This window comes from Clarias gariepinus, chromosome 9 (assembly GCF_024256425.1).
Source record: "Clarias gariepinus isolate MV-2021 ecotype Netherlands chromosome 9, CGAR_prim_01v2, whole genome shotgun sequence".
Taxonomy (NCBI): Eukaryota; Metazoa; Chordata; class Actinopteri; order Siluriformes; family Clariidae; genus Clarias; species Clarias gariepinus.
Window position 1 is genome coordinate 28766529 of NC_071108.1, and position 24898 is coordinate 28791426.

Consider the following 24898-nt stretch of genomic DNA (forward strand, 5'->3'; position numbering starts at 1 on the left):
AATTTATATTCTCTGTTTAATTTGGCGGCTTTGCTTTATGTGGCCCTTGTTTTTTTTCTACAGTGGCTCCATGCGTAAAGCTTTCAGCTGATGGGAACGTTTTTGGGAAGATGGTGAGCAGGCTGAGTGCACTTACTTTAAGTGACCACATGGTGGTGAGATCTACAAAATTTATGATCTGAATTACTGAAACGTTTTCATCTAGCCCTATTTTCCTTTCTTTTCTTTTCTTTCTTTCTTTCTTTCTTTTCAATTGGCTCATTGGCTGTGAACCTAGAGGAACAGCAAGGATGATTACATTTTAAGATGATGATGATTAGCCTATTAGTAGTAGTAGTGGTAGATAAATTAGATCTATAACATGATTAATTCATCTTCTATACTGCAGTTCCTATACAGTGTCATAGGAGGTCTGAAGCCTATCCCAGGAGACTTTGGGCACGAGGCAGGCTACACCCTGGACAGGGGCCAATCCGTCGCAGAGTACTCTCACTCACACACACTACAGGCAATTTGGGAATGCCAGTTAAACTAATCTGCATGTCTTTGAACTGTGGAAGTACAGTCTTTGGACTGTGTTCTCTCCATGCATGGTGGGTTTCAACCCAAACTCCAAAGATTATGCTAATTGGGGTTCCCAAATTGCCAATAGTGTGTTTGTGTGCCCTGTGATGGATTGGCACCCCGTCCAGGGTGTACCACGGCTTATGCCCTAAGACTCCTGAGGTAGGCTCCAGGTCTCCCATGACCCTGTATCCAAGATTAAGCGGTATAGATAATGAGCGAGCAAGTGAGCGTCTTCACAGTAAAACGCTGATTTGTGCATGTGGGTGTTTATAAATATGCAAACTTGTGCATATTTAATTCATTTTGAAAAGCTTACAAAAGTGGCATGGTAGCTTGTTGTTTGGGTCTGTGTGCCTGGAGTTTGCATGTTCTTCCCGTGCTTGGTGGGTATCCTCTGTGTGTGTGTGTGTGTGTGTGTGTGTGTGTGTGTGTGTGTGTCCAGCGATGGATGGGTGTACCCTGCCATGTGTTTCCTAGGATAGACTCCCTTAATGTGACATTTTTTTCTATAAAAAACTACTTCTTGATAGATAGATAGATAGATAGATAGATAGATGGATAGATAGATAGAAGGCAGCATGGTGGCGTAGTGGTTAGCACTGTGGCCTTGCGCCTCCAGAGTCGAGGGTTTAATTCTCGCCTCTGGTCTGTGTGTGTGTGTGTGTGTGTGTGTGTGTGGAGTTTGCATGTTCTCCCTGTGCTTGGTGGTTTTCCTCTGGGTAATGGGGTTTCCTCCCACAGTCCAAAAACATGAATGCTTCCAAACAGCCTGTAGTGTGTGTGTGTGTATGCGCTGCCTCGTGCCCAAAGTCTTTACTTGACCCTGTACAGAATAAAGCGGTATAGAAGATAAATGAGTGAATACATAAATGTCTATAATATATTTATTTATTTATTTAGAGAGAGAGATAGAGAGAGAGATAGAGTTATAATTCATGACGCTTTGTTTAGATTTCCCTGAATAAATAAGATGCCCTGCATGACTAACTCATCATTCCAGCCAAAATGCGGTACTTGACGTTGTCTTTCCACAGAACAGGACGCGCTGGTCTGGTTTTGTTCTCATACCGCTCCGTACTTTCTCGATAGGTGCACTACGTAGGGTGAAAGATAAAAGCTTATGTGTGCTACCTAGTGCACTGTGTGTGCGTCAGGATTGGCTTACGGCAGTGACGTTGTCAAGGAAGCGCTGAAGAAAGGAAGAAAGAGCCGGTCATTCGCGGCGCGCGCACAGGACGAGGAGGAGGAGAGCAGTGCCTGAATGCGGATTTAATCGGAATATTTCTCGTCCTTCGGTTTATTTGAGACCGGATTTTATTGTGGATAGCTTTGGACAAAGGAAATTGCAGCGTGTCACATTTACAGACGGTAAATACATTGGTGAAGGCTGAGGACGTATTTTAAAGAGGTAAGAATGGCTTTAACTAGGTCAGGGATGAATTATAAATTGTAGCTAACTAGCTGGTTAAGAGTCGCATCCAGTGCTGCGGCTTTTAGAGATGTAACGTTAGCTAGCTGGCTAACTCTGTGAGGGAGCGTTTTACATGAAAATGTTAAACATGGAACGTAGCATTTATGCAGCAGTTAGCGTTTATTTGATAATTAGCTGCAGCTTATTTAGGCGGGTTAAGCTCGACTAATTTACAGAGTGAACACCACCAGACTGTTCTTACATCTCGCTAACATCTGTTATCTTGTAACAGTTCGTCACGAAGCTAGCGTGCTAACTGCTACCACCAGCCGTACGCCTGTGTGTGTATTGATTAGCCTCCTTGCTAAGAGGCAGTCCGCGATGTGACATGGCTAACACCCGGGTGATGCTAGGGGTTTAGCCGACATACAGTACCCATTAAAATGTTATGTGTTTTATCAGGTTTATACTTGTTCAGTTTATATATTTGTTCTTTGTCTTATATTGGGAGAGTGTATACATTGTGACCTAACGTTTAGCCACCTGACTAAAACCTGTAAGTAACACTGCTTAGCTTGTTTAATTAGTAAAATGTCATTATGTTTACTTAAGATCTTATTTATGGTGTCGAGGTTTAAAGTGCCTAGTCAGAAAAATGTCAGGAGGCCCATTTAAACATTACAGCTTGAGCTTGAGAGAACAATAGGGACACTAATAATAATAATAATAATAATAATGTATATTTTTTTATGATAATAAAAATAATTATAGTGATAGTTGCAAAAACAAGTTTTAACATTGTCTTTCATGTCAAGTTAATCTATAGTGAATGTCTTGGTGGTTGTATTGTTGTCAAGTATTGTCACTAAGGGTGCACAAACTTTTGCACTGCACATCCATTTGGCTGTGTCTTGAAACCAGGAATTCCAGGAAATATTATTGTTTAGCAAAATCCTTACAGCTCTGATACAAAAAGGGAACATGATAAAATGTTCTGGTTGCCCTCAAGTCAGAGATTCCTCTGGTGTTCTGTATAATGTCCTTGTAAGGTGATTACACGAGCCGCGTGCATGCAGCCGAGTCTTACAGTAAACCCTCTGTCGCATGATCAGGGCCATGAGGAGGCAGGCGTGACCGGCGTGTCCCAGAGCGCAGCGTGAGGAGGAGGATGCTGGAGGAGGAGGACATGGAGGCGACAGGAGGAGTGAGCCTCCACGCTGAAGTGGAGCGGCTCTCTGCCGAGCTCCAGGAGGCCAACGAGGAGAAGCTTCAGGCGGCACGGTACGGCCTGGCCGTGTTAGAGGAGAGCGCCGCTCTCAAGACCAAACACACCCAGCTGGAGGAGGAGCACGAGGCACTCAAACTGGAGGTGCAGCAGCTCCGTGAGGTCAGTTCACATGCCCTAACAAATGGCTTGAGTGATGGAAAATAATGTGATCTGTAAAAATGGGAAAAAGCCAGGCAGATGGTGTTTGTGGCTTCAGGGAGGGATTTTGCACAGAGGGTGTGGGTCTAAAGGGGGAGCAGGTGGTTGACTTCAGTGGCCAAGTGTGGCAGGATTATTTTTCCAGATTGCCAAGATTATTTACAGTAGCTTTAACATATGAGAATGACCTTTTTGCATGCTGTTTATTAGAGATGCGAGGAAAAATCAGTTAAGTGATGCATCACAAATATTATTTGTGTGGCGAGTCATGTATCACCACCATGACGACAATAAAAAAAATAATAATAATAATTTATTAGTTTTTAATTTATAATAATTTTAACTCCAAACTAGTCATGCATTGTTATGCACTGGTGTGCTAGAAGCGAATTATTTGCTAAATTTGTTTAGACTAATAAATATTTTTAAATAATAAAAAAAGTCTGCCTGTCTATCTATCTATCTATCTATCTATCTATCTTATTGGACAAAGCTCAACTTGCATAAATCAAAAGTGATGTGCTGTCTAACTGTACGAGTGTGGAATTGGACGTTTGTCAAAGAAAGAGGTGCCCAAACTGTAGCAATTACAGTACTGCAGCAAGCTTGCTTTCTCATCCTGTTCCCACTTTCATGAACATTTAAATTGTTATTCACCATTTGCCAGGGGTATAGAGATTATGATGTCTAAAATTGTTAATAAATGTTTTTTAAAAAATCAACATTGTAAAGTCTGTAGCCGGCAGGAGGATCTTCTTGTATGATGTTCTAACTTGTGCATTCAGCAACACTTGAGATATCAAAGAACAATTTGTTGCATTGAATACATAACCTTGCTAAAATTAGCCAAGATGCCATTCATAGGGTTGGGCAAGGCTTGGAGACTTCTCTGGTCACCTCCCTCACAGAGAATGCCATGAAATGAAAATGAACCGCATTTCATATGTGATTCTAAGCCCAATTTAACAGTGAGTCATTAGCTTTGCCTTTTTAAAAAATGTATATCTATTTATTGAGTTGTCAAATCTGATCGTTCAAAAGCTGTTGATTAATTTTCTCTAACAGCAGCTTTAGTTGTAGTTTCAGCTGCCAAACAAATCCTAGGTTTATATTAATGTGCTCAGTTTAATACATTATCTGTTTTTTTACTTGTTTGGTAGACCCTTTGTGTGGTAAACAGATCTTTTATAAACTATAATTTTTTAAATATAGTGATGTAAGGGAGTGTATTTCTAGATTTATTAAGCATTTTCAGAGAAAGTTTCTATTGACAGAGCCTTACTACAGTGGTAAAACTGTACGTTTTATGTAACAGGAGAGCTTTTAAAGATTTTTTCTGCTTCCTGCTAACATGATGTGTTGCATTTGAGTTGATTTGTGAACGTTTTGTAAGGCTGCTAAAAATGACTTTAAAGTCGTAAAAAATTGTAGCCTAATTACTGGTATGGAGCAGGCATCATTAAATGAAGGACCGTGGTCCAGATTCGGACCGATTGACGGTTCTATTCAACCCTGATGCTTTTCTGATGAATAAGAATAATTAATATAAGAATAATCTAGGACTTTTGTTGTGTGTGAAAGAAACAGAAATGGATTTACAACACAGCAATGATCCAAGAAAAGTAAAAACTGAAAACTTTCAAAGATGAATGAATGGATCAGTGTATATATTTATTCTTCCTGCGGGATGTTTAAAGCCAGTTTGTCGCATATGTTACAAAATCTTGACGATAAATAAAAAGCAGTAATATGAGGTGCCACTATAAGACAAAGCATTTGTCGTTAGTGCAAACGTATCTGCAGCACTCAGTGTTGAGGGATTGTAAAATGCCCAAACTGAGAGCCTGGTATGACAGAGTAACCAGAATCCTTTCACATTATTTTCCAGCCCAGGATCATGCAAATGAAAATTTAGAAAAATTTGAGTAAAGATTGTTGCTTGTATTCCATACGGGTACAAGGAAATATACAAGGCTGTTAATGTTCAATTTGTTCACATGGTTAACGTTGTTACTGAAAATTGACAGTAAATATTATTGAAATGCTGTGGAAATTTTCAATTGCTTGTTATTATAAACTTACAACAACTGCATTTATGGAGACATCCGAATCCTACACAAACATGAAATTCAGACCTCAAAAAAACTTTATTGACAGGATCTCTTAAATTTTAATTTGTGACCCATGGATTAGAGGAATAAAACACTTTAGTACTGGCTTTAATAGGAAGATAAGCAACTTGTGACTGTGAATTACATCAACTGGATAGGTGGGGAGATAGTGGTGTGATTACCAGAGCATGAAATCCACAAAGTGGTACATCAAGATGTGCCCTTAAATGCTCTCTGTGCAGTGAAACAAGGCAGAAAGGCAGCATGCCTATGTTAAATAACTTGGAATGTTAAGCCGTGAAGAGGAGACACCAGATCGGCTGAGCTTTTTCCTCCTTTTTACTGTTTTTAGTGTCTCAGCTATTCATCCTAAAGGCGCCACTCTTAACCTGTTTTTACCACAAGTCTCTCCCTCAATGTTTGTCCTGCATGTTCACAAAAGAACGGCACATGGTTTATAAAGGTTGACCTATTCAGACTCGATTCAGTCCATAGTAATTCATCACATAGGGTTGTGGTGTAAATTTGGGTCATGTGATCCTGAAAGTGCAGTGCCTCGGTTGCCAGCAGGTTGAGAATGCGAGGTCGTAGGAGTTGCAGGGAGACTCAGCTTGCTTCAGTGACTCAGAATGCATGGTCATGTGTACTTTGCTTCCACCAAATTAACTAAGAGTAGTCTGTCCTAGTCGTCTTGTTTGGGTTCTCACAGCTGATGACACAATTTGACTGCTGCAAAGAAAGCAGTCATATTATGCAATTAGTTATTCATGCTTATAAATGTAAATGTACTTACCATATACTGGCATATAAGATGGTATGTGTGTTTGTGTATACATGTGCAGGCGCTGGCCGACACTGTGAGCAGCCACAAGCGTGCAACAGCAGATGGGCAGTGTCGAGAGGAGTGTCTGCTACAGGAGACGGCTAGTAAGGAGGCTGCCATGGCAACGCGGATGGAAGAGCTGCAGGCAGAGCTAAAGCAGTCTCGGCTGGCTCTGGCCAACAGCATGGCTGAGAACGAGAGGTTAAGCGGTCTCTCCACTCAGCTCAAGAAGGTATTCTGATACTTAGTATATCACTTTAGGATCACACTTTTTTAAATTAATTAATTTATTTTTTTATAAATATATAATTAAATAATTAACAAAAGTGCTCTCAGGTCAGTCTGAACTAGGTTTTTAGATGTTCAGGTCTACAAAGAGGAGCAGAAGTGCTTATAACGGTTCCTCTGTGGATATTATGGAAACAGAGCAAAGCAAAATAGGGAAAGAGATCTGATCATAGGTTCGTCTCTTACAGGTATTGTAATTCAAGCCCAGGGTTGGTTTCAGTTTCTGATGGAATAAGAGATCAAGGTCACTTACAGCTGACTGACTGGTGTTAAGAGAACAGTTTTTTTGCACAGATGGTGTTAGTTCCATATGGTAGAACACACACTCTACCACTTAAACCTCTGGTGGGGAACAAGGTGTGTGACAGCATATGTGTATTAAAGTGGGGAAATCCCTCTCATTCTGAAAGTTTACATTTTGATGTTTTCATCTGTATGTTCTGAAATATGTTTTTCTTTTATACGCATCTCGAAATGTAGTGAAGCATTTACATTATTAAAGCAGTTAATTCCCAAATATGACACAGAAAAAAAAAAAACATTTTATAGCATGGACATAATATTTTTATTCATCCCTCTGTAATAAATAACATTTGCAAAGTAGCATTTATGAACATCCATGACAAGATAACAACTATGTTTTGATTCGTTTGTGGCAATGATGGAGAATTGCAGTAATTTTCACAGACAAAATCTGATTGGAACCAAAAACTTTTTCTTTCGGCTGCCCCCATTAGGGGTCGCAACACGGATATTTGTCTCCATTGAACTCAGTCCACCACATCTTCCTCCAAGACTTCCACCTGTGGTGTCCTGCGTCATCACATCCATAAACCTTGTCTTGGGCCTTCCTCTTTTCTTCGAGCTTCATCTCTAATATTTTCCTCCTGTTATCCCCCCCATACATTCTCTGCACATATCCAAACCATCTTAATCTGACCTCTCAAACTTTGTCTCCTAACCATCCTACCTGCACTGTCCCTCATCCTGTCCATTCTTGTCACTCCCAAAGCAAATTACAGCATCTTCTGAGCTCTTGTACCAAACTTCCAATTGCTTGGGACAGTTAAATGAATATTTAAACTTCTCTACCTTCCACTACCTCTGCTCCCTGCAGCTGCACCTTTCTCCCACCCTCTCTCTCTCTCTCTCTCTCTCTCTCTCTCTCTCTCTCTCCTTTACACCCATGTAATCTGTCTTGCTCCCACTGATCTTCATGCCTCTTCTCTTCAGTGCATCCCTCCACCTGTCCAGACCCATCTCAACCAGCTCCCTGCTCTCGTTGCTGGTCAGAATATCAATAAAAAGCGTCATAGTCCATGGGCACTCTTGTCAAACCTCATCCGTCAACCTGTCCATCACCATTGCACACAGGAAGGGGCGAAGAGCCGATCCCTAATGCAGTCCCACCTTCACCTTAAACCACTCAGTCGTACCTACGACACACTTCGCTACTGTAATGCTGTTCTTGTACATACCTTCCACCACCTTCACATATTTCTCTGCCACACCTGACTTCCTTAAGCCATACCACTGTTCATCATCTAAATAGAAACTTAATATTTGCATTACAGTTTGGTGTGTGTCTGTTTAACAACTTAATCAAAGCTTAAGGTTCATTATATGACAAAATCATACTTTGCTACAAAGTGTTAAGACATCCTTAAACACGGTCTTTTAATCAGCGCTTGGTTAAAGTGGCCCAGAGTCATCTGGAGGCAAAGGTGTCATGGTAAAAGTATGTTAGGTGTGAAAGGTGTTATGGCTAAAGTAGAGTTGTCAAATTATAGGTAGGAATACCTCATTCAGCTCACAGTGCTAAAACAGCAAGAGCAAAATATGAGAGAGGGTACTATATGGAGAAAATTAATACAAGGTCTTGAGGGGCTAATAATTGAAGAAAGTCATCTCGCTTTAGCCCTCTCCGTTATCTTTTATTGTTTCTATTAATTTAACCCCTCTCACAGAGGCTGTATATAAATGTATATATGTTTATACTGTATATATTACATAGTGGTAATATGATATATAACATTATTTTAAGGGACCAGTAATCTTCTGAACAATAATCTGACTTTTTTGTCTGTATCTTGGTTTTTGCTGTAGGAGTGTGATGGTTTAGAGGATGAGAAGGCCCGTGTCAGAGAAGAGATGAAGGAATTTAAGGTTCGCGAACTGCAGCAGCTTCAGGACAACACAGAACTGGAGGAAGAGAACATCTCCCTGCAGAAACAAGTCTCTGTACTCAAAGAGAACCAGGTGTGTGTTTGTGGGTGGTGTTGTGGGTGTTACAACACTTCCTCTGATTTGCTGTTGCCTAATGCGTGATACACGAAACACTTGAAGCTGGAAAGTTGCTGTGTAACTGTGGGCAGTGCCGCACGTCGTCTCCTAATCTTTGCTACATGAAGTCAGCCTTTGTTTAAAAGGACTGGTGAGAGGTGTCTTGTGACGGTTTGTGTGTGTGTGTGTGTGTGTGTGTGTGTGTGTGTGTGTGTGTGTGTGTGTGTGTGTGTGTGTGTGGTCCTTACTGTTATCAGGACAACACAACTGCTCCCTTTGTAGTATCTGTGTTCTCAGCTCTGTCTCGACAATAGACCTCTACTTAGTTTGACCGCATAACGGAAAGGCTTTCACAAATGACCTCTTCTGAAACTCTCTTCACATTAGCACATCTCTGGTTTAGAGCACTCACTGCTAAACTGGTTCGACTAGAAAAACAATCTAGAACAGTACAATCAGACCAGAAATTCAGGGTGGTACAAAGGGGTTTAATCCTTACTTTACATGGACTTGTTGTTTGTTAAACATCAAGCTCTGACTCTAAATAAGGATAATTAATCCTGACAAGCAAAGTGGTTTCAAGCAGGGCTTTATACTGTTAGTTAAAAATAAAACTATAATTACAGTTATCTTTCTCACTGTTGAAACCACAATTATTCAGTCAGTTTAGATACAAAGACATTTTATGACAGACATTTTATTTTTATCAGTAAACTGAACATCAACAATTATAACCCTACATTTCTTTAGCTGTTTAAAGCATTAAATCTTAAAACAGTTCAATAAATATCTTTATTGACCCTTTTAAATGTTAAATCTAAATCAATCTATACATAAACAAATAAATAAGCAAACCACTTCGACGTACAAAGCCGTCAAGGGACTATCACACTTTTTTTTTTTTTTTTTTTTTTTTTTTTGCTACTTTTTTTTCCCCTGTTGTAAGATGATAGAAGGACATCAGTCTGTAGTCTTTGTGTGTTTGTGTCAGATCTTTCTAAAGTTTGTCAGAAATTGTCAAACTTTGAATAGGGAGTTGTACAGTACTGATACAGTGCATTAGACAGAATCGTTTTATGAGCCAGGGTGGATTTACACACATGCTGAATTTTGTACATGCTAGTCAGTGCATAGTGGTTAGATTGTTTTTCCACAATCAGAACGCAATGGTTTAAGCCAGAACTGTGTATACAAGATGGCATAGGCAGAGCACCCGAGACTGACAGATCAGTGATTTTGATCATTTTTAATTTTCCTTTGCTCATCCAAGTAAGCATACACAGCGACTTGATCTAGTTCTCCTCCTCTGCCCTGCCCTCAGGTGGAGTTTGAGGCACTGAAGGTGGAGCTCTCACAGAAGGATGAGGAACAGGAGCTGCTGCGAGCACAGCTGGAGGAGGCCGGCCGGTTGCGGGAGATCGCTGAGAGGCAGCTGGACGAGGCCCTCGAGGCCCTGAAGGATGAACGTGAGCAAAAGAACAGTTTAAAACGGGAACTAGCTGCTCACACGGTCAACCCGTTCGATTCTGTGGTGAACCTGGACCTGCAGTTGGACGACAGTCTGGATGGCGATAGGGCTGCAGAGGAGAAGGATCGGGGGGATAAAGAGGGAGAGGAGCAGGACAGCGGCTACAACCACTCGAAGGGAAGCGAGAAGCAGCACTGCTCTACTCCGAGGAACACCGGCGTGTTCCTTCGGCCTCAGGCTCCCGGGCTGGTGGCTGACCTGCTGAGCGAACTCCATCTGTCCGACAGTCAGAAACTCAAACAGCAGCTGTTGCAGGTGGGCCACACATTAAAATTTCACAAAGAAGAATATAAAACTACTTTTCTTAAGCTCCTTAACCTGAAGCAAGTATGCTGAATCCTTAAGTGGGTGAATACACTCATGCATTGTTATTTTATAAAGCTGAATTCCTGTCTTAGCTGGTAATGAACCAAACTGTCAAAAGGAATTAAGAACCCTCCTCTATATATATATATATATATATATATATATATATATATATATATATATAAACACACAAACACAAAAAGAAACAAACACACACACACACACACACACTTTAAAATGTTTCTGTTTTGACATAAACATAGAAGATTGATGCAGCAAAAAAGTACAAAAAAGTTGTTACTTATGCAAATTATAAACTCCTAATTGTAAGTTGTTTGTATGAAGGTACCTGCTGATCCTAACCAAATCTAATTTCTCTCAGATCAAACCAAAAGTGATTTAAAGGTCTTCAGCTGTTAAGCCGCTTGCCTTTTATGACTTTATGATGCTTGAAATCTGCTTCCCGTCTTTAAACCACATCCTGTTTGAGATCATGTACACAGAAGCCTCTTAACAGGCGTTGAAAGTGTTTTGAAATGGCTTGTAACCATCATCTCTTTTCAACAGATGGATGGATTGAGAAGCATGATTAAGAAAAAAAAGGATTTTTTTCATCAGCTTATATAGATTTCTACATATAATGTTACTGAATCCATTTCTTCTATGTAGGCCTACCATCTGCTTTGCATGTCATTTCCACAAAAAAAAAAAACTGACACAAGAAGAGTTGCCTGCTTCAAACGATCTATAAAAAAAAAAATTGGAAACGCATTTGCTCACCTCCTTGACTTGAATAACTTTTTAAGCCTATTTTTTTTTTTTTTTATAATTGTGTTAAAACAGCCAGAGTACAATTCTTTTGTATTTTAATCAGTCTGCAATAATACCATATAACCCATTTTTTTTCACTGCATCACATCACACTAAACCAACCATGAATACAGATGACCAAAGCAATATTATTCCTAAATCCCCAAAATTTAAATTGAAAAGTTGAAAGTCAACCTATGTTTTGTCGTGAGTTACTCTAATATTGTGTTGTTTTTTTGTTTGTTTTTTTCCTGACTGTAGGTAGAGAGGGAGAAAGCAGCTTTGGCCAGTTCAGTCCAAGACCTCCAGGAGGCACTGGCTCAGTCTAAAGTAGCTCTGGATGAGCAAAAAGTGAAGGTGGAGCAGCTCTCTCAGCGTCTGGAGGTCTTGCAGGGTTGTTCCACTTCCTCCATCTCCCAGTCCGGGACGAAAATCCAGGAACAGAATGGAAAGAGGGAGCAGGAGAACGATGAAGATCTGGAGCTGGATGCCAAGAGTGCGGAGGTGCTCGAGAAGCGCATGCGTGCAGCCAACGCCGAGCTTATGCAGCTGCGCGACGAGCTGAAAGAGGCAGGCGATCGCTGCCGGGGTCTGGAGGAGCGCCACCTGCAGGAGAAGGAGCGCTGGAGGGCTGAGGCTCAGGAGCTGGCTGACAAGATTCGCCAGTGCATCGCTGCCAGTCGCCATGACCAGGAGCGTATCGGGCAGCTAGAGCTCGAGATCGGAGCTACGCGTCGTGTCGCCACCGACTCCGAATGCCACCTGAGCGCCACACAGGAGGAGCTGCTGGCCTTCTCTGAAGAGCTGGCTAATCTCTACCACCATGTTTGCATGTGCAACAACCTCACACCGCGACGTGTGACGCTAGACTACTATCGCGATGGAGCACGAGGTGGGAGAAGGCACCACCACGGATCATTCCGGAAGCAGAGAAGGTCAGGAGAGGCGCTGGGGAAGGTAGACTTGGACATCACAACGGCAAATGGAGATTCCTCTACAAACTGTGGAAGTGGCCCTAGCTCTCCAACACTGGATTTCAGGGACCCCACCAACGTGCGCAACCTGGTGGCTGTCATTCGCTGCCAGATTAAACACCTCCAGGTAAAACTGACAAGATTGTGTTAAGAAGTAGCATAGAAACAACGCACATTGCATATTTCTGGTTATCACTACTGCAGCCTCCAAAATACACTAGTAAATTCATTCATCAGTCTGTCTTACAGTAGCTAAAGGGCATAACAGGATGCTGGCATATTGTACATGATCTCATCAGCCTAGTTTATGTTGGCAACGAGATGGTTTCATTGTTTGTGTTTGGAGTAAGGAAGAGAAATGTATTGCTTGACTTCCTTTTTCCTGTGCAACTTTGAGCTCTCTACCATGTAGTTCATGTGACATTGTACAATCTCCCGTGTTGTAAAAGCTCTAAGGTTAAATACAAAGGTATGTATGTTTTCAACACATGTTTAACCCACATATGTTCTGTTGTGAAAATACTGACGTTACAGTACAATAGTCACTAATGCAAATTTGTGTTGAGCTTTCATTCAGTCCTATTTCTGTACTCATATAACTTTTTGTTTGGGTTTGGTACTATGTAAGTGACCCAGTAATGACAAATTTTAAACCATAGGCAAGATGGAAGATCCCAGTTAAAGGCTGTGTGATGTTGCCCTATTAAGAAATGAGCTTTTATTTAAAAAGAAGATTTTGCAAACATTTACACAATGACATTCCACCCCCAAACCTTTTTTTAACTGTAACAGGACTCAAGGAAACTTAATTTTTTTTTTTTTCTTTTCAGGTAGCTGTTGACCTGTGCAGGCAACGTGGTGCCTTACCCTCATCTGCGTTAGGAGGCAGCTCTGAATCTGACCGTGAAGCTCTGCTCGAGGAAGTGCTGAAGCTCAAGTCTCTTCTAAGCACCAAGAGAGAGCAGATCGCCACACTCAGGACTGTCCTAAAGGCAAACAAACAGGTACGCTCATCAGGTCTGGCTTTTTTTTATTGGCTTTCACTAAATACTACCACTGTTGGGCTCTGGAGCAAGGTCCTTAACCATATCTGCCTATTAAGCGGCACCGTATTATGGCTGACCCTGGACTCTGATCCCATATGCAAAGAAAGAATTTCACTGTGCAGTAATATATATGTGAGAAATAATAATGTATTGTCTGTTTTTGTTAAGCAAGGAAACACAGAGTTCAGTTAAGGGCATGTGAGATGGAAAAAAGTGGGTACAGATTTGGACACAGTCAACAATATTAAGAGTTTGTTTGTACTAATCATTCCAGATTAAAATGTTGATGTGCTCTTCCCCTGCTACACAAGGGAGAAAAAAACTGCTCTTTCAGTGTATTTTTTTTGAGTGACTAGTATTAAATTGTGGAGCTTGTTTACTAACTGCAGACTAGTTAGTGCAGTATAATCAGATTAGACATAACGTGTATTTTGGAAGCGTAAAATTGTTTAGCGGTGATGATCACTGCATGACACAAGACAAGTTAGGACCAAAGTCCTCTATGACCCAGTGTACTAGGTCAGTGTAGTATAAAGCTATAGATGCAATGCCTCTGACACTTTTAAAGCAAGGTGAGAGTGTCACACATGTTGACTTATATCTAGAAAACAATTGCTAATTTGTGGGTGATTTGTACATTTGTCATCTGAAACTCATCATGTTGGGAGTTCGCACTGGCTTTCTAATAGATGCTGATTTTGGGAAATGTTTGGCACATCGGATCCATTTGTCATTGAAACTTGATCATTGGCCTGTTGGCCTGTTTTTCTTTCTTGTTTATATTATGGAAGGTGTTTCGTAAGCAGGTATTCTCACCTGCCAATGCAACCATGTTGAATTTTTAGAAAGTCATCACTTTGAACTAATTCACTGAGCCCTGAGAGCTCGTTCTGCGAGTTTTGTACGCTGTGGTTGTCTTTGTTAGATTGCGTTGTCTAATTTTTTTTAAATACTGATCTTTCCCATTGTGGACATAATCGTGTCTGGAAGAACACTTTGATTATTTGTTGAACTTCAAACATCGTTGTTCATTAACACACAATACACAACTGTATTATGTAATAATCTGGACAGGGAATGCTCCAGGACCAGACTAATATCCTGAATAAGTCAGCTCACGGCAGTTTTTCATTTTCTTTTGGGATTTCATTATTGTTTATTGTATTAGTACTATTGCAACAGGCAGGAAATGTATTGTTCTGCTCTAACACACCTACAGTGAGCCTGAAACATGTGCAGCTATACATTTTTCCTGTTCTCTTTTTAATGTTAATTTTAATTATTTGACTACACCATTATATTTTACTGGTGTCTGTTATTTGCTATATTGTCTGCTATGTTTAATCATTAATCATGGTTAATAAGTGTTACACAAGGAGAATTAAGTGTATAGGATGATATAACGATAGTTATATTTAAAGGTATAGGAATTGAACACCAAAATTCAACAAGTGGGGATTGAAATAATATAACGCACTCAGATGACTATCCTACTTTACTGTAAAAACAGCAGAACTATATAGCAAATTTCGTTTCTTGACAGTCGAACATGGAACATTTACTGCCAGCATAGTTTGTGAACAGTACAGAACTAATGAGTAGCGCCTGCACTTACACACAAACAGTTTGCAGAACAGTTTTGCTTGGTTTTGTTAAACACTTATTACTAAACACATTTATTCCAGTTGCAATAAATAATAAATTCATAACTTATTAGTTAAGCGGATATACTGCAAAACTGAGGTTTGATAGAAATTTCTCCTTTTTCTCGATCATCTCTATGTGCTCTAAAACAGAAACAGTATATAAAGCCTTGATCTATTTTTTTTTATTTTTTTGCTTTTCTCATTCCCTTTTATTTTGTACAGTCTCTCAGCTAATACCGAAATTAGCTGAAATTGTAAACCTCCCCTTACAAAACCCGCCTAGGCTGTGCGGAAAAAGAAAGAAAGAAAAAAAAAAAAACACCTACTCGGATAACAAGCCCAAATAATCTGTTCTAGAATTCACACTGTAGCTCAGTTAACCTAAAACAGATTATTTATTTTTCTAAACTGCACAACAGTTATTTTAATTTTTTTTTAGCCAACATGATTAAAAAGTATTCCAAATGAGTGAAAAAACAACCAATTGGGCAAGACCGGAGTTGAAACTTTAAGTTTATTGGCATAGAAGCTTAAAGCTGCTACATACTAGACTGTTGGTTGATTGATAGCCGTGTTTAAAAACCTGTCATACAGTAGCACTTCTTCACATAAAGAAAAAATTCTTTGGAGAGTATCTCTACAACAAAAAAAAGGAAAAATGTCAAATGTTGTACATTTATCTTGTACCATTTATCATTTTTAAGAAGCTTAAAATTTATACAAAAATACCAGACACTCTGGCACATTTGTTTAGAGCACCTGAGACACAAGCTATGTAATATCTAGCTCATTATCAGCAACCAACATATGTTTGCATTTATTTACTTGACTAAATTTGCTACATACTTGAAACTTCATGATCAATTTATTTTTTTTCAGACTGCTGAGTTAGCTCTAAGCAACTTGAAGACCAAGTACGAGACAGAAAAGACTGTCGTGTCTGAGACCATGCTGAAGCTGAGAAACGAGCTCAAGGGCCTGAAGGAGGACGCCGCTACGTTCTCCTCGCTGAGGGTCATGTTTGCGAGCAGGTACAATGCACATGGCTACTCCGAGGCAGTTAAGGATTCAGACACTGTGTGACACCCGTGATAGGACAAGAGTGTAAAGCTGCAGAGATTATAGTCGGTCTCTACATTCAGTGTTTTGTCTGAAGAAGATAATCATATTATAATCCTAACCTCTCATCTCCCATTGAGCTCTCCTCACATGCAGATTAACGTGCACATTTACGTTCTGCCTTGTAACCACACTCGGTCATGTGGTTTAGACTGCAAGTGAAACAGACGATGAAAGAGGTTTAATGTTTAATAACAATGGAATTGTAAAGTATTGCTGTTAATGCGGTTACAGAGGAACACTCGTAGTACTTTTGGCAAAGTATATGTGCGGTGGAAATAAGACCTCTTCAAACATTTATGGGACATCTGGAAAGCTACTGCTATTTTTCCGGACGTTATATTAGATTATATTACTTAACCAGCCATCCTAATCATATTTGGCTTGTATTATGTGGGCTGGTGTTTCAGTTGAAACACACAACTGTCGTCAATGAGATTAGATTAAAATACATTTTGCTTTTAGAGCCTTGTTTGTATTTTTTTTTCTTACGTAATTCAGCCTAAAAAAAATATCGTAAGCAGATGTAAGATGATCATGAAAATAGCTGTTTTAAGCAATTACTAAAGAGCTAAAAGTAATTTCCATTGATCAGTCTTTACCAGTTCCACCCTGTTCCAAATGCAGTCTGTGTGCCCGTTTCCTTTGGGTAACATATTTAACTTGTATTACTCATTAGCAACATAAGACTAACTTGCACATGATTGCATAAGACACAACTGCATGTATAAAGATCTTATTGTTCTTTCAAAAAACACACTTCAAATAAATCTGTATGAAGTATCCCTATGTAGCAAACTCTGACCCATTTTTTAAAATATTCCATTTCTTACAAATAACCTTGATTTGTGTATGACCCCTCCAAGTGCAGTGATCACAGCTTGAGTGAATTCTAATGAGCCCTGTGTGTAGATATGCTGTGCCGTTTTTGTTGCCAATTGATTTTAGTAAAATGTCTGGTTGCTGCTTATTTAAATAATTTCTTTCTCACCCAGATGCGACCAGTACGTAACTCAGTTAGAAGAGATGCAGCGACAGCTTGCCGCTGCAGAGGATGAAAAGAAGACCCTCAATTCACTCCTGCGCATGGCCATCCAACAGAAGCTAGCACTGACTCAGAGGCTGGAGGACCTGGAGGCCCCACTGCATGCCCACAGTAATGGAGGCAGCCCACGTCGCTCTCGTGCCAAGCAGCTGGCCACCAAATCAGGAAGAGCGCCACGGAGCCCTATGAGAAGCAGTCCACGTGCCAGCCCTGTGTTGGTGTCATCATCAGGCAGCTTGAGCACGAGCGGACATCTGAGGGTGCAATCACGCAGCCTCCACGGCAGCCCTGTAAGACCCGTGTCATCTTCTTCATCCTCTTCCTCTTTTGTCACTCAGCCTCTGCCATTCACTTCCACGCAAAGTCTGGTGTCTATGTGTGTCGCACGTGACGCTACATTCATTCGTAGTCGTGGAGCTAGTTTATCTTGTTCATTAGATGACACGAAAGGTGGCTTAGGGCCTTTCACTACACTCTCACTAAAGCCTAGGGCTACTGAGACACCTGGCAAAAGCATTCAAGTCTCAGGGCCGTGTCGCGATAATACCTTCATCAAAGTGCGCCGGGCGTCTTTACCCGCCAGTAGGTCAAAAGCATCGCCTTCACGATCTGTAGAAAACCTCGCCTCTAGACCCAGTGTCAACATTACAACCAGATCAGAGCCAAGAGCTCGTGTGAAAGAGGATGTAAGATCCTTTTCAAAATCTAAATCTACTGCTGAGCGTAGTGTGGTTCCCAAAAAGCAATCCAGCATTTCCAAATCACGCTCTGTGGAAGCAACTAGTGTAAAGCGCTTTTCTGGTGCACGTGTACCATCCACCTCCACGTCCACATCCACGTCCCCACCAGCTCACAGACGCTTGAGTGTAGCATCCTCTAGTGGTCAAACTGCTCAGTGTGGTCAGTATAGTAAACCCCAAATATCCTCCGTCACCAGCAGTAGTGGTGCAAGATCAGCTTCTCGAGTCAAGAGCCGGTCAAACTCGCGTTGTAATAACGTAGAGGAGGCGTTTTCTGTCCCAAGCCAGGAGAACAGAAAGCAACCTGACGCAGTGAAAAAGCAGCACACAGGCACTGAGACAAATCGCAAGCCTGCACACAACAAACGAAGTTCAGAGTCAAATAGCCGCTCCAGTAGTCGTCAACATAAGCACGCTAAATGATGAAGAGCTAATTTCCACTAATGCTAGTATGGAAAATGGTATGGATCTCGTTTGATATATAAAGGCATTATATAATATCTTATAAATCAGAAAATTTTACCAGTAAAACGTTTGTCACATTTTAAACAAAATTTTCCATACAATTTCTACAAGTGTAAATTATTAAGAAAAAAAATGGGAAAGAAAATTGAGAAAATAGACTTCTTCAGCCAACTACTTTTTACAGACAATCTCATAAAAAAGCACATTTTTATAAATATCATTTAATAAAATTGAGGCACTTTAGAAATCTTGGCATCAGATCTACTGCTTTTACACCAAAATACAGAAATTAACCAGACTGGATAAATTAATAGTTAATAATCATATATATATGTATTAAACAATTAAAATCTTAATAATTAGAAATCTTTAATGATGTAAATTTGAGAGAGTAACTTAATAAAATTTTGTAATATAATGGGTACATAAATATCATGATCATCGCGTGTTCTGTGGTGGTGTTTTTTGTTTAGTTTTTTTTTTATTATTTCCTTTACAGTTACATGACCATGCAGACTAAATTTCACATTAATGTGTCGCTAATAGAACTTTAGATTTTTCACATCTAGAGCACCCCGAATTCTCTGAATGTACATTTTTGTCACTGTCATGCAATTGATTTTGTCTTTCGGCCTGTTTTTGCAGCGGTGAATGCTCCATTCCTCCTGTCCTGCTCCAGTGTGTGTGGACCGTGTTCATGCCCAGCTCAGAACCACCCTTAACACTCCAGACCCGACCCGACCCGCTCCGACATCCACCTCATCCCACTCCAAACCACATCGGGCTCCCCTTGTGCTTATTCTCGTCTCATTTAACTTTCCGTCTCTGTCTTATCCGTTTTTTTTGTGTCCTCTACCTCACTTTTTCTATCTTTCCTCTTGCTCTGTCTGTCTGTTCGTCTGTCTGACTTGCTCGCTCAAGTATTGTGCAGCTTCGAGGAACTGAAGGCTCCCCGGAGCTTCATTTCATTTCACCATGAGCTTTCTGAAGTAAGGCAAGTTATCAAACTTGCTTTCAGTCTCATGGGTATTGTACCACACCTAACCCACTTTAAAAGACCAATGTGTATGTTTAAAAAAAAAAAAAAAAAAAAAAATCCCCATCCTGTATTTAGCTGCTGTCTTCGGGGAGGATTATGTAAGAAGGAATTTCTGGCCTGCATTATTGTAAATTATTCTACTACCTAGAATGACTGACAGTCCGACAGTATTAGTGTGCAGCTGAGGCATGTTCAGAATGTTTGTGAACTTTAATTTTTATTTCCTACTTCATCATAGAGTGTAATGCACTGCTCCCTAAGCGTTGTCCATCAGACTTCTCAAAGTATAAACTAGACAGATTTTTTTTTTTTTCTTTTTTTTTTAGAAAAACAGACATTAATAGAAAACCTTTTATCTGCTGTACTGTACACTTAGTAGGGTTGTTACTGTCTCATGGTATAAAATAACTTTTTAATTACTGACAGTGTTTTTTTGTGGTTTTTTTTGTTTTGTTTTTGTTTTTTACTCCTATCAAGTGGTTTCGTCTTTTTTTTGGGTCCAGCTAGTTTGAATTTTACATCCCCCCCTTTAAGCCACTTCTGTCTTTCAGTGCAGGAGACATGGACTACACTGAAAACTCTTGGGCTGTGTGTGTAATTTGTTACTGCTGTAACCATGTTGTGTTGCTACCTCTGCTCCTGCTCTTAGTGACCCTAACATCATACACAGTGCATAGAAGAACATGACACTGCTGACCAGAGCTAAACGAAACTGCTCAGCGTACTGCTTTTCCTCACAGCCACCCTCTCTCAGCTGAGAAATGCTGACAGCATCAGATTTTATGAAAAATTTGTTCTTATTAATATATTTCTATTTGGATTTGATCTTGTACACAAAGACATTTGTGAAACGTTTCAGTATTCTTTTAAGTTTTTCTTTATTTTCTATCCTTCTTTACCATGATGTTTGTCGATTAAGTTAATATACCATAATTGGTAACAACCCTACTCAGCCTCTTAATGGATAGATGAAGTTCTGTGCAGAGATTGGGAGGTCTTGCTGCTAATGCTGAATAGAGTAAAATGTAAAAAAAAAAAAAAAAAAAATTGAAAAGGAAAGAAAGTGTCATGTCCTGTCAGAACTACTGCGAGTTTTGTGATCTTTTACACAGGGTTAAACACAAAGCACTGTTACATCAATTATTACTCTCGGCTACAAGTACAAGCAGAGCCATGTCTAGTTTTTGTTTTATTATTATTATAATTATATTATTTATCAAAGCAATAAGGCACCAATGTTTTTGCTAAAGGGAACACATCATGGGAGAGAAACAAGATCTGAAACAGTGCCTTAATTACTTGCAGAGTCAACCGGTTTTTAGGAAATTTGTAGGTACTTGTACATAAATTATGTTTCTAAATAGGGTCCTTTTTTTTTCTTTTTCTTTTTTTTGCTGTGTAGTTACAAATTGTGTTATTCCCCCTGAAATTGTCCTTAACTGGCAGGACCTGGTAACATAAACACATCGCTGTTCTTATCAGAGCAGTGCTGTTGTTTATATGTGTATATAAAATTTCGTATTTGGTAGCTGATCAGCGCAGGTTGTTCAGCTTCATTCCTTTGCATGTTCATAAACCATGTTAAACAATGTAGGAAGCTTACACGGGCCATGGTGTGAGAAAATAACTGAATCATGAAGTAAAAATATTAAAGTGATGAAGCTCCCAACTGAAGCAAAGCTTCAACTTTGCTTTAGCTTCATTGACTTGGACTCTAAGGATTGTTGTTGTTGTTTTATTACATAAGCAGACTAATTAAAACATGATCTTTAAAGATCATGTAACTAGCACATACTGAAGAAACATATTTATTACCAATGTCTACTAAAACCATGATTCTGATATTTTCGCTCACACCTCTGGACCTGACTTGCATTATTATTGTGTGAATCAACAATATTGTGGCTTATAAATATCTTTGCTTTTATCACAAATGGTAGTGAAATCTCAAAAAAGACGAAAGTAACAGTTGCTTGTTAAGGTTTGTAACTATGGTCTGAAAAATGTCTGCCTGTTCCGACCTTTTAAACTCCCTCGATCCCATCACTTTTAACCACTGCTTTACTGCTCTTTTTAGTTTCCACTGATCGTCCCATTTTAACAAGAAGATGTAATTTTCATATGTCAGTCACACTGTTTTGTGCAATGTGTAGTGTAAAATAAAAATAAATTAAATGTCCTTGGAGTTATGGTTTATTTCTGCTCGATGTCTGGATTAAAATGAAACATGATGTGGAAATGTTTTCATTTTTTTTTTTTTTTTTTTTTTTTTTTTTTAAAGTCTGCAAAAGTGTCTAAAATTGACTAGCTAATTGGCAGGATGGTGGCGTAGCAGTTAGCCCTGTGGTCTCGCACCACCAGAGTTGAGGGTTTGAGTCCCGCCCTAAGGTTTGTGTGCATGGACTTTGCATGTTCTCTCTGTTCTTGGGTGGGTTCCTCCCACAGTTTAAAGAAATGCAGATTACTTTAATTGGGGTTCCCAAATTGCCTGCTTTGTGTGTGTGTGTGTGTGTGTGTGTACTGTGATGGATTGCCATCCTATCCAGGGTGTGCGCTGCCTTGTGCCTGAAGTTTCCTGGGAAATGCTCCAGGCCCCCTACAACCCTATACAAGATGAGCAGTATAAAATCTGAATGAATAATTTAACAAATCAGCAGGTGAATTTGACCTGCTTGCTCAGATTAATGTATATTCTTGCCTCATTATTTATTTCCACCTGCTTTTACATTTAGATTGCATTCAGTAAGCACTAGACCTCTGCTTTTTTTTTGCTTTGGATATCTTGTTCTTGTCCAGTCAGGAGCTGACGGTTACGTTTTACACTGAGTGGGTTTCTGTTTCTTCGTGAGACAGAGGAGCTTGTAGATGCACTCCAAAAAAAAAAAAAAGAACCTAAAACTTTTTCTAATTACGTTCAAGTAAAAAGATCCCTGAACTCGTTTGTGTGTGTTCTCCAGTTACACTAGTGGATCAGAGAGGTTTAGGAGAGTGCGGATCTGTTTTTGACTCGGCTCCCTCTTTCCATCAGGGAAATTGAGCTGTTATCGCTGCTCCCTTGGCTGATTATAGTGTATAACTATACTGTACATTGAGGTATAAATGTCTGAGACCGCAAATTAAAATGTCTCTATTGTACATACTCTATGATTTGTTTGTTTAATGTTTTTATCACAAGATTACATAATCAGTATAAGAAATTAAATTGGTGCCATGATGGTTTAGAGGTTTGCACTGTTGCCTCAGACCTCCAGGGTTGAGGGTTTGAATCATGATTCTCATCTGTGTGTGGAGTTTGCTTGCCTTCGAAAGATTTCCTCATTATAGTCTGGTTTTTCACCAGTCCAAAAAAAAACAAAACATGCATTCTAGACTGATTGGTGTTTTCAAATTGCCCACAGTGTACCGCTGGGTGGTGTGTGTGTGAGTGTGTGCATGCCTGTGGATTGCCAGAGGTTGGGTCCTCAGCAATGTAACATCTGGTGTGACATTATAGGATGTTGCGGCCAACATAATAAATACATTTTGCAAAAAAAAAAAGTGTATTTAACAATATGGACAATCCATATTAGAGATTATATAATTTTAAGTGTGGTCAACATGTGCCTCAATGGAATGACTAGGGCTTAAAGAGAATCTGAGTGAATTATTTGAAGTGGAATCTAAAAGATGCATGTTTAACATGCTGAGTGATGCATCAGGTGAATTTCCTTAAGATCATTAGAATAAGAAAAAATTGTCTCATGATTCTCATTCTTTTAAATTGCCAGTCCTCTGAACTAATATCTAGTTGTATAACCATGCTTTCTGAGAACTGCTTCACATCTGTGACAATTAAACTACACGCCACAATTCCTCTGCATTTCTTAGTTTTGCCTCAGAAACAGCATTTTTATCGTCAGGTCATAACTTTTCTATCGGATTAGGGTCTGGGGATTGGGCTGGACACTCCATAACGATAATCTGGTCTGGAACCAAGATGCTGCTCGCTTACTGGTGTGTTTGGGGTCGTTGTCTTGTTGAAACACCCATTTCAAGGGCATTTCCTCTTCGGCATAAGGCCACATGACCTCTTTAGGTATTCTGATGCACTCAAATTGATCCATGATCCCTGAAATGTAATAAATAAGCCCAACACCATGGTACAAGAAGCATCCCTATATCGTGATGCTTGTCCCTTCATGCTTCACTGTCTTCACAGTGTACTGTGGCTTGAATTCAGTGTTTGGGGGCCTGACAAACTGTCTGCGGCCTCTAGACCCCAAAAAGGACAATCTTGCTTTCATCAGTCCACAAAATATTGCACCATTTCTCTTTAGGCCAGTCAATGTGTTCTTTGGCGAACTGTAACCTCTTCACACATTTTTTTTTTTTCAATGATGGGACTTCTTGCTGATAGCTTGGCTTCACATAGCCTCTTCTAATAGTAACAGTACTCCCAGGTAACTTTAGATGTTTTTTGCCCATGCTGGAACTGGCAGAATGGTGGCGATCCATTCGAATGGTAGTTTTCCGTTTTCTTCCACGTCTTTCTGGTTTTGATCTCCATTTTAAAGCATTTAATATCATTTTAGCAGAGCAGTCTTTAATTTTCTGCACTTCTTTGTATGTTTTTTTTCCATCTCTAATCAACTTTTGAATCAAAGTATGCTGTTGTTCTGAGCAATGTCTGAAACGACCCGTTTTGTTTTGATTTTCAGAGGGAAATCCACGGAACAACCTTTTCTACATTTATCTTTAAATAAGGGGAACTTGTTAACAGAATAATTTACCTCTAATTAAACTTCCCACTGCTATTATTTCGAACACGCCCCATTTTAATTAATGATTCAATTACACAGAATCAGGTGCATCCAATCATGACTGTTGGTTTTCTATTACTCCACTACACCTACAAGTAAAATATTTACCAGGAAGAAATATAATTTCTCCGAAAAACAATTATTAAACTGGTTACTTATGTTGGACTGTTATTATTTTGAACACAATTGTATCTACCACTCACTCATCTTCTATACCACCTTATCCTGTATTTATTGTCACAGGTGCCTGGAGCCTATCCCAGGAGACTTAGGGCACGAGGGGGGTAGACTCTGGACGCGGTGCCAATCCACCGCAGGGAATACACACTATGGCCAATGAATCTAATCTGCATGTTTTTTTTTGCACTGTGGGAGGAAACCGGAGAACCCGGAGGAAACTCACCAAAGAGAGGGAGAACATGCAAACAACACGCACGCAGACCTGAGATGGGAATCAAACCCTTGACCATGG

The 24898-nt window shown here is 39.8% G+C and overlaps 1 protein-coding gene across 1 annotated transcript; it reads left to right on the forward strand.

Annotated features, from left to right (window-relative positions):
* Nucleotides 1-1772: 1772 nt before the first annotated feature.
* zgc:162200 (uncharacterized protein LOC558638 homolog) lies at nt 1773-21806 on the forward strand. Its single transcript, XM_053504044.1, has 10 exons — nt 1773-1975; nt 3091-3365; nt 6358-6570; nt 8733-8885; nt 10231-10692; nt 11815-12654; nt 13358-13531; nt 16099-16250; nt 17334-17673; nt 19234-21806. The coding sequence occupies exons 2-10, from the start codon at nt 3147-3149 to the stop codon at nt 19237-19239; spliced, it is 2559 nt and encodes an 852-aa protein (XP_053360019.1). The 5' UTR covers nt 1773-1975; nt 3091-3146; the 3' UTR covers nt 19240-21806.
* Nucleotides 21807-24898: the final 3092 nt, after the last annotated feature.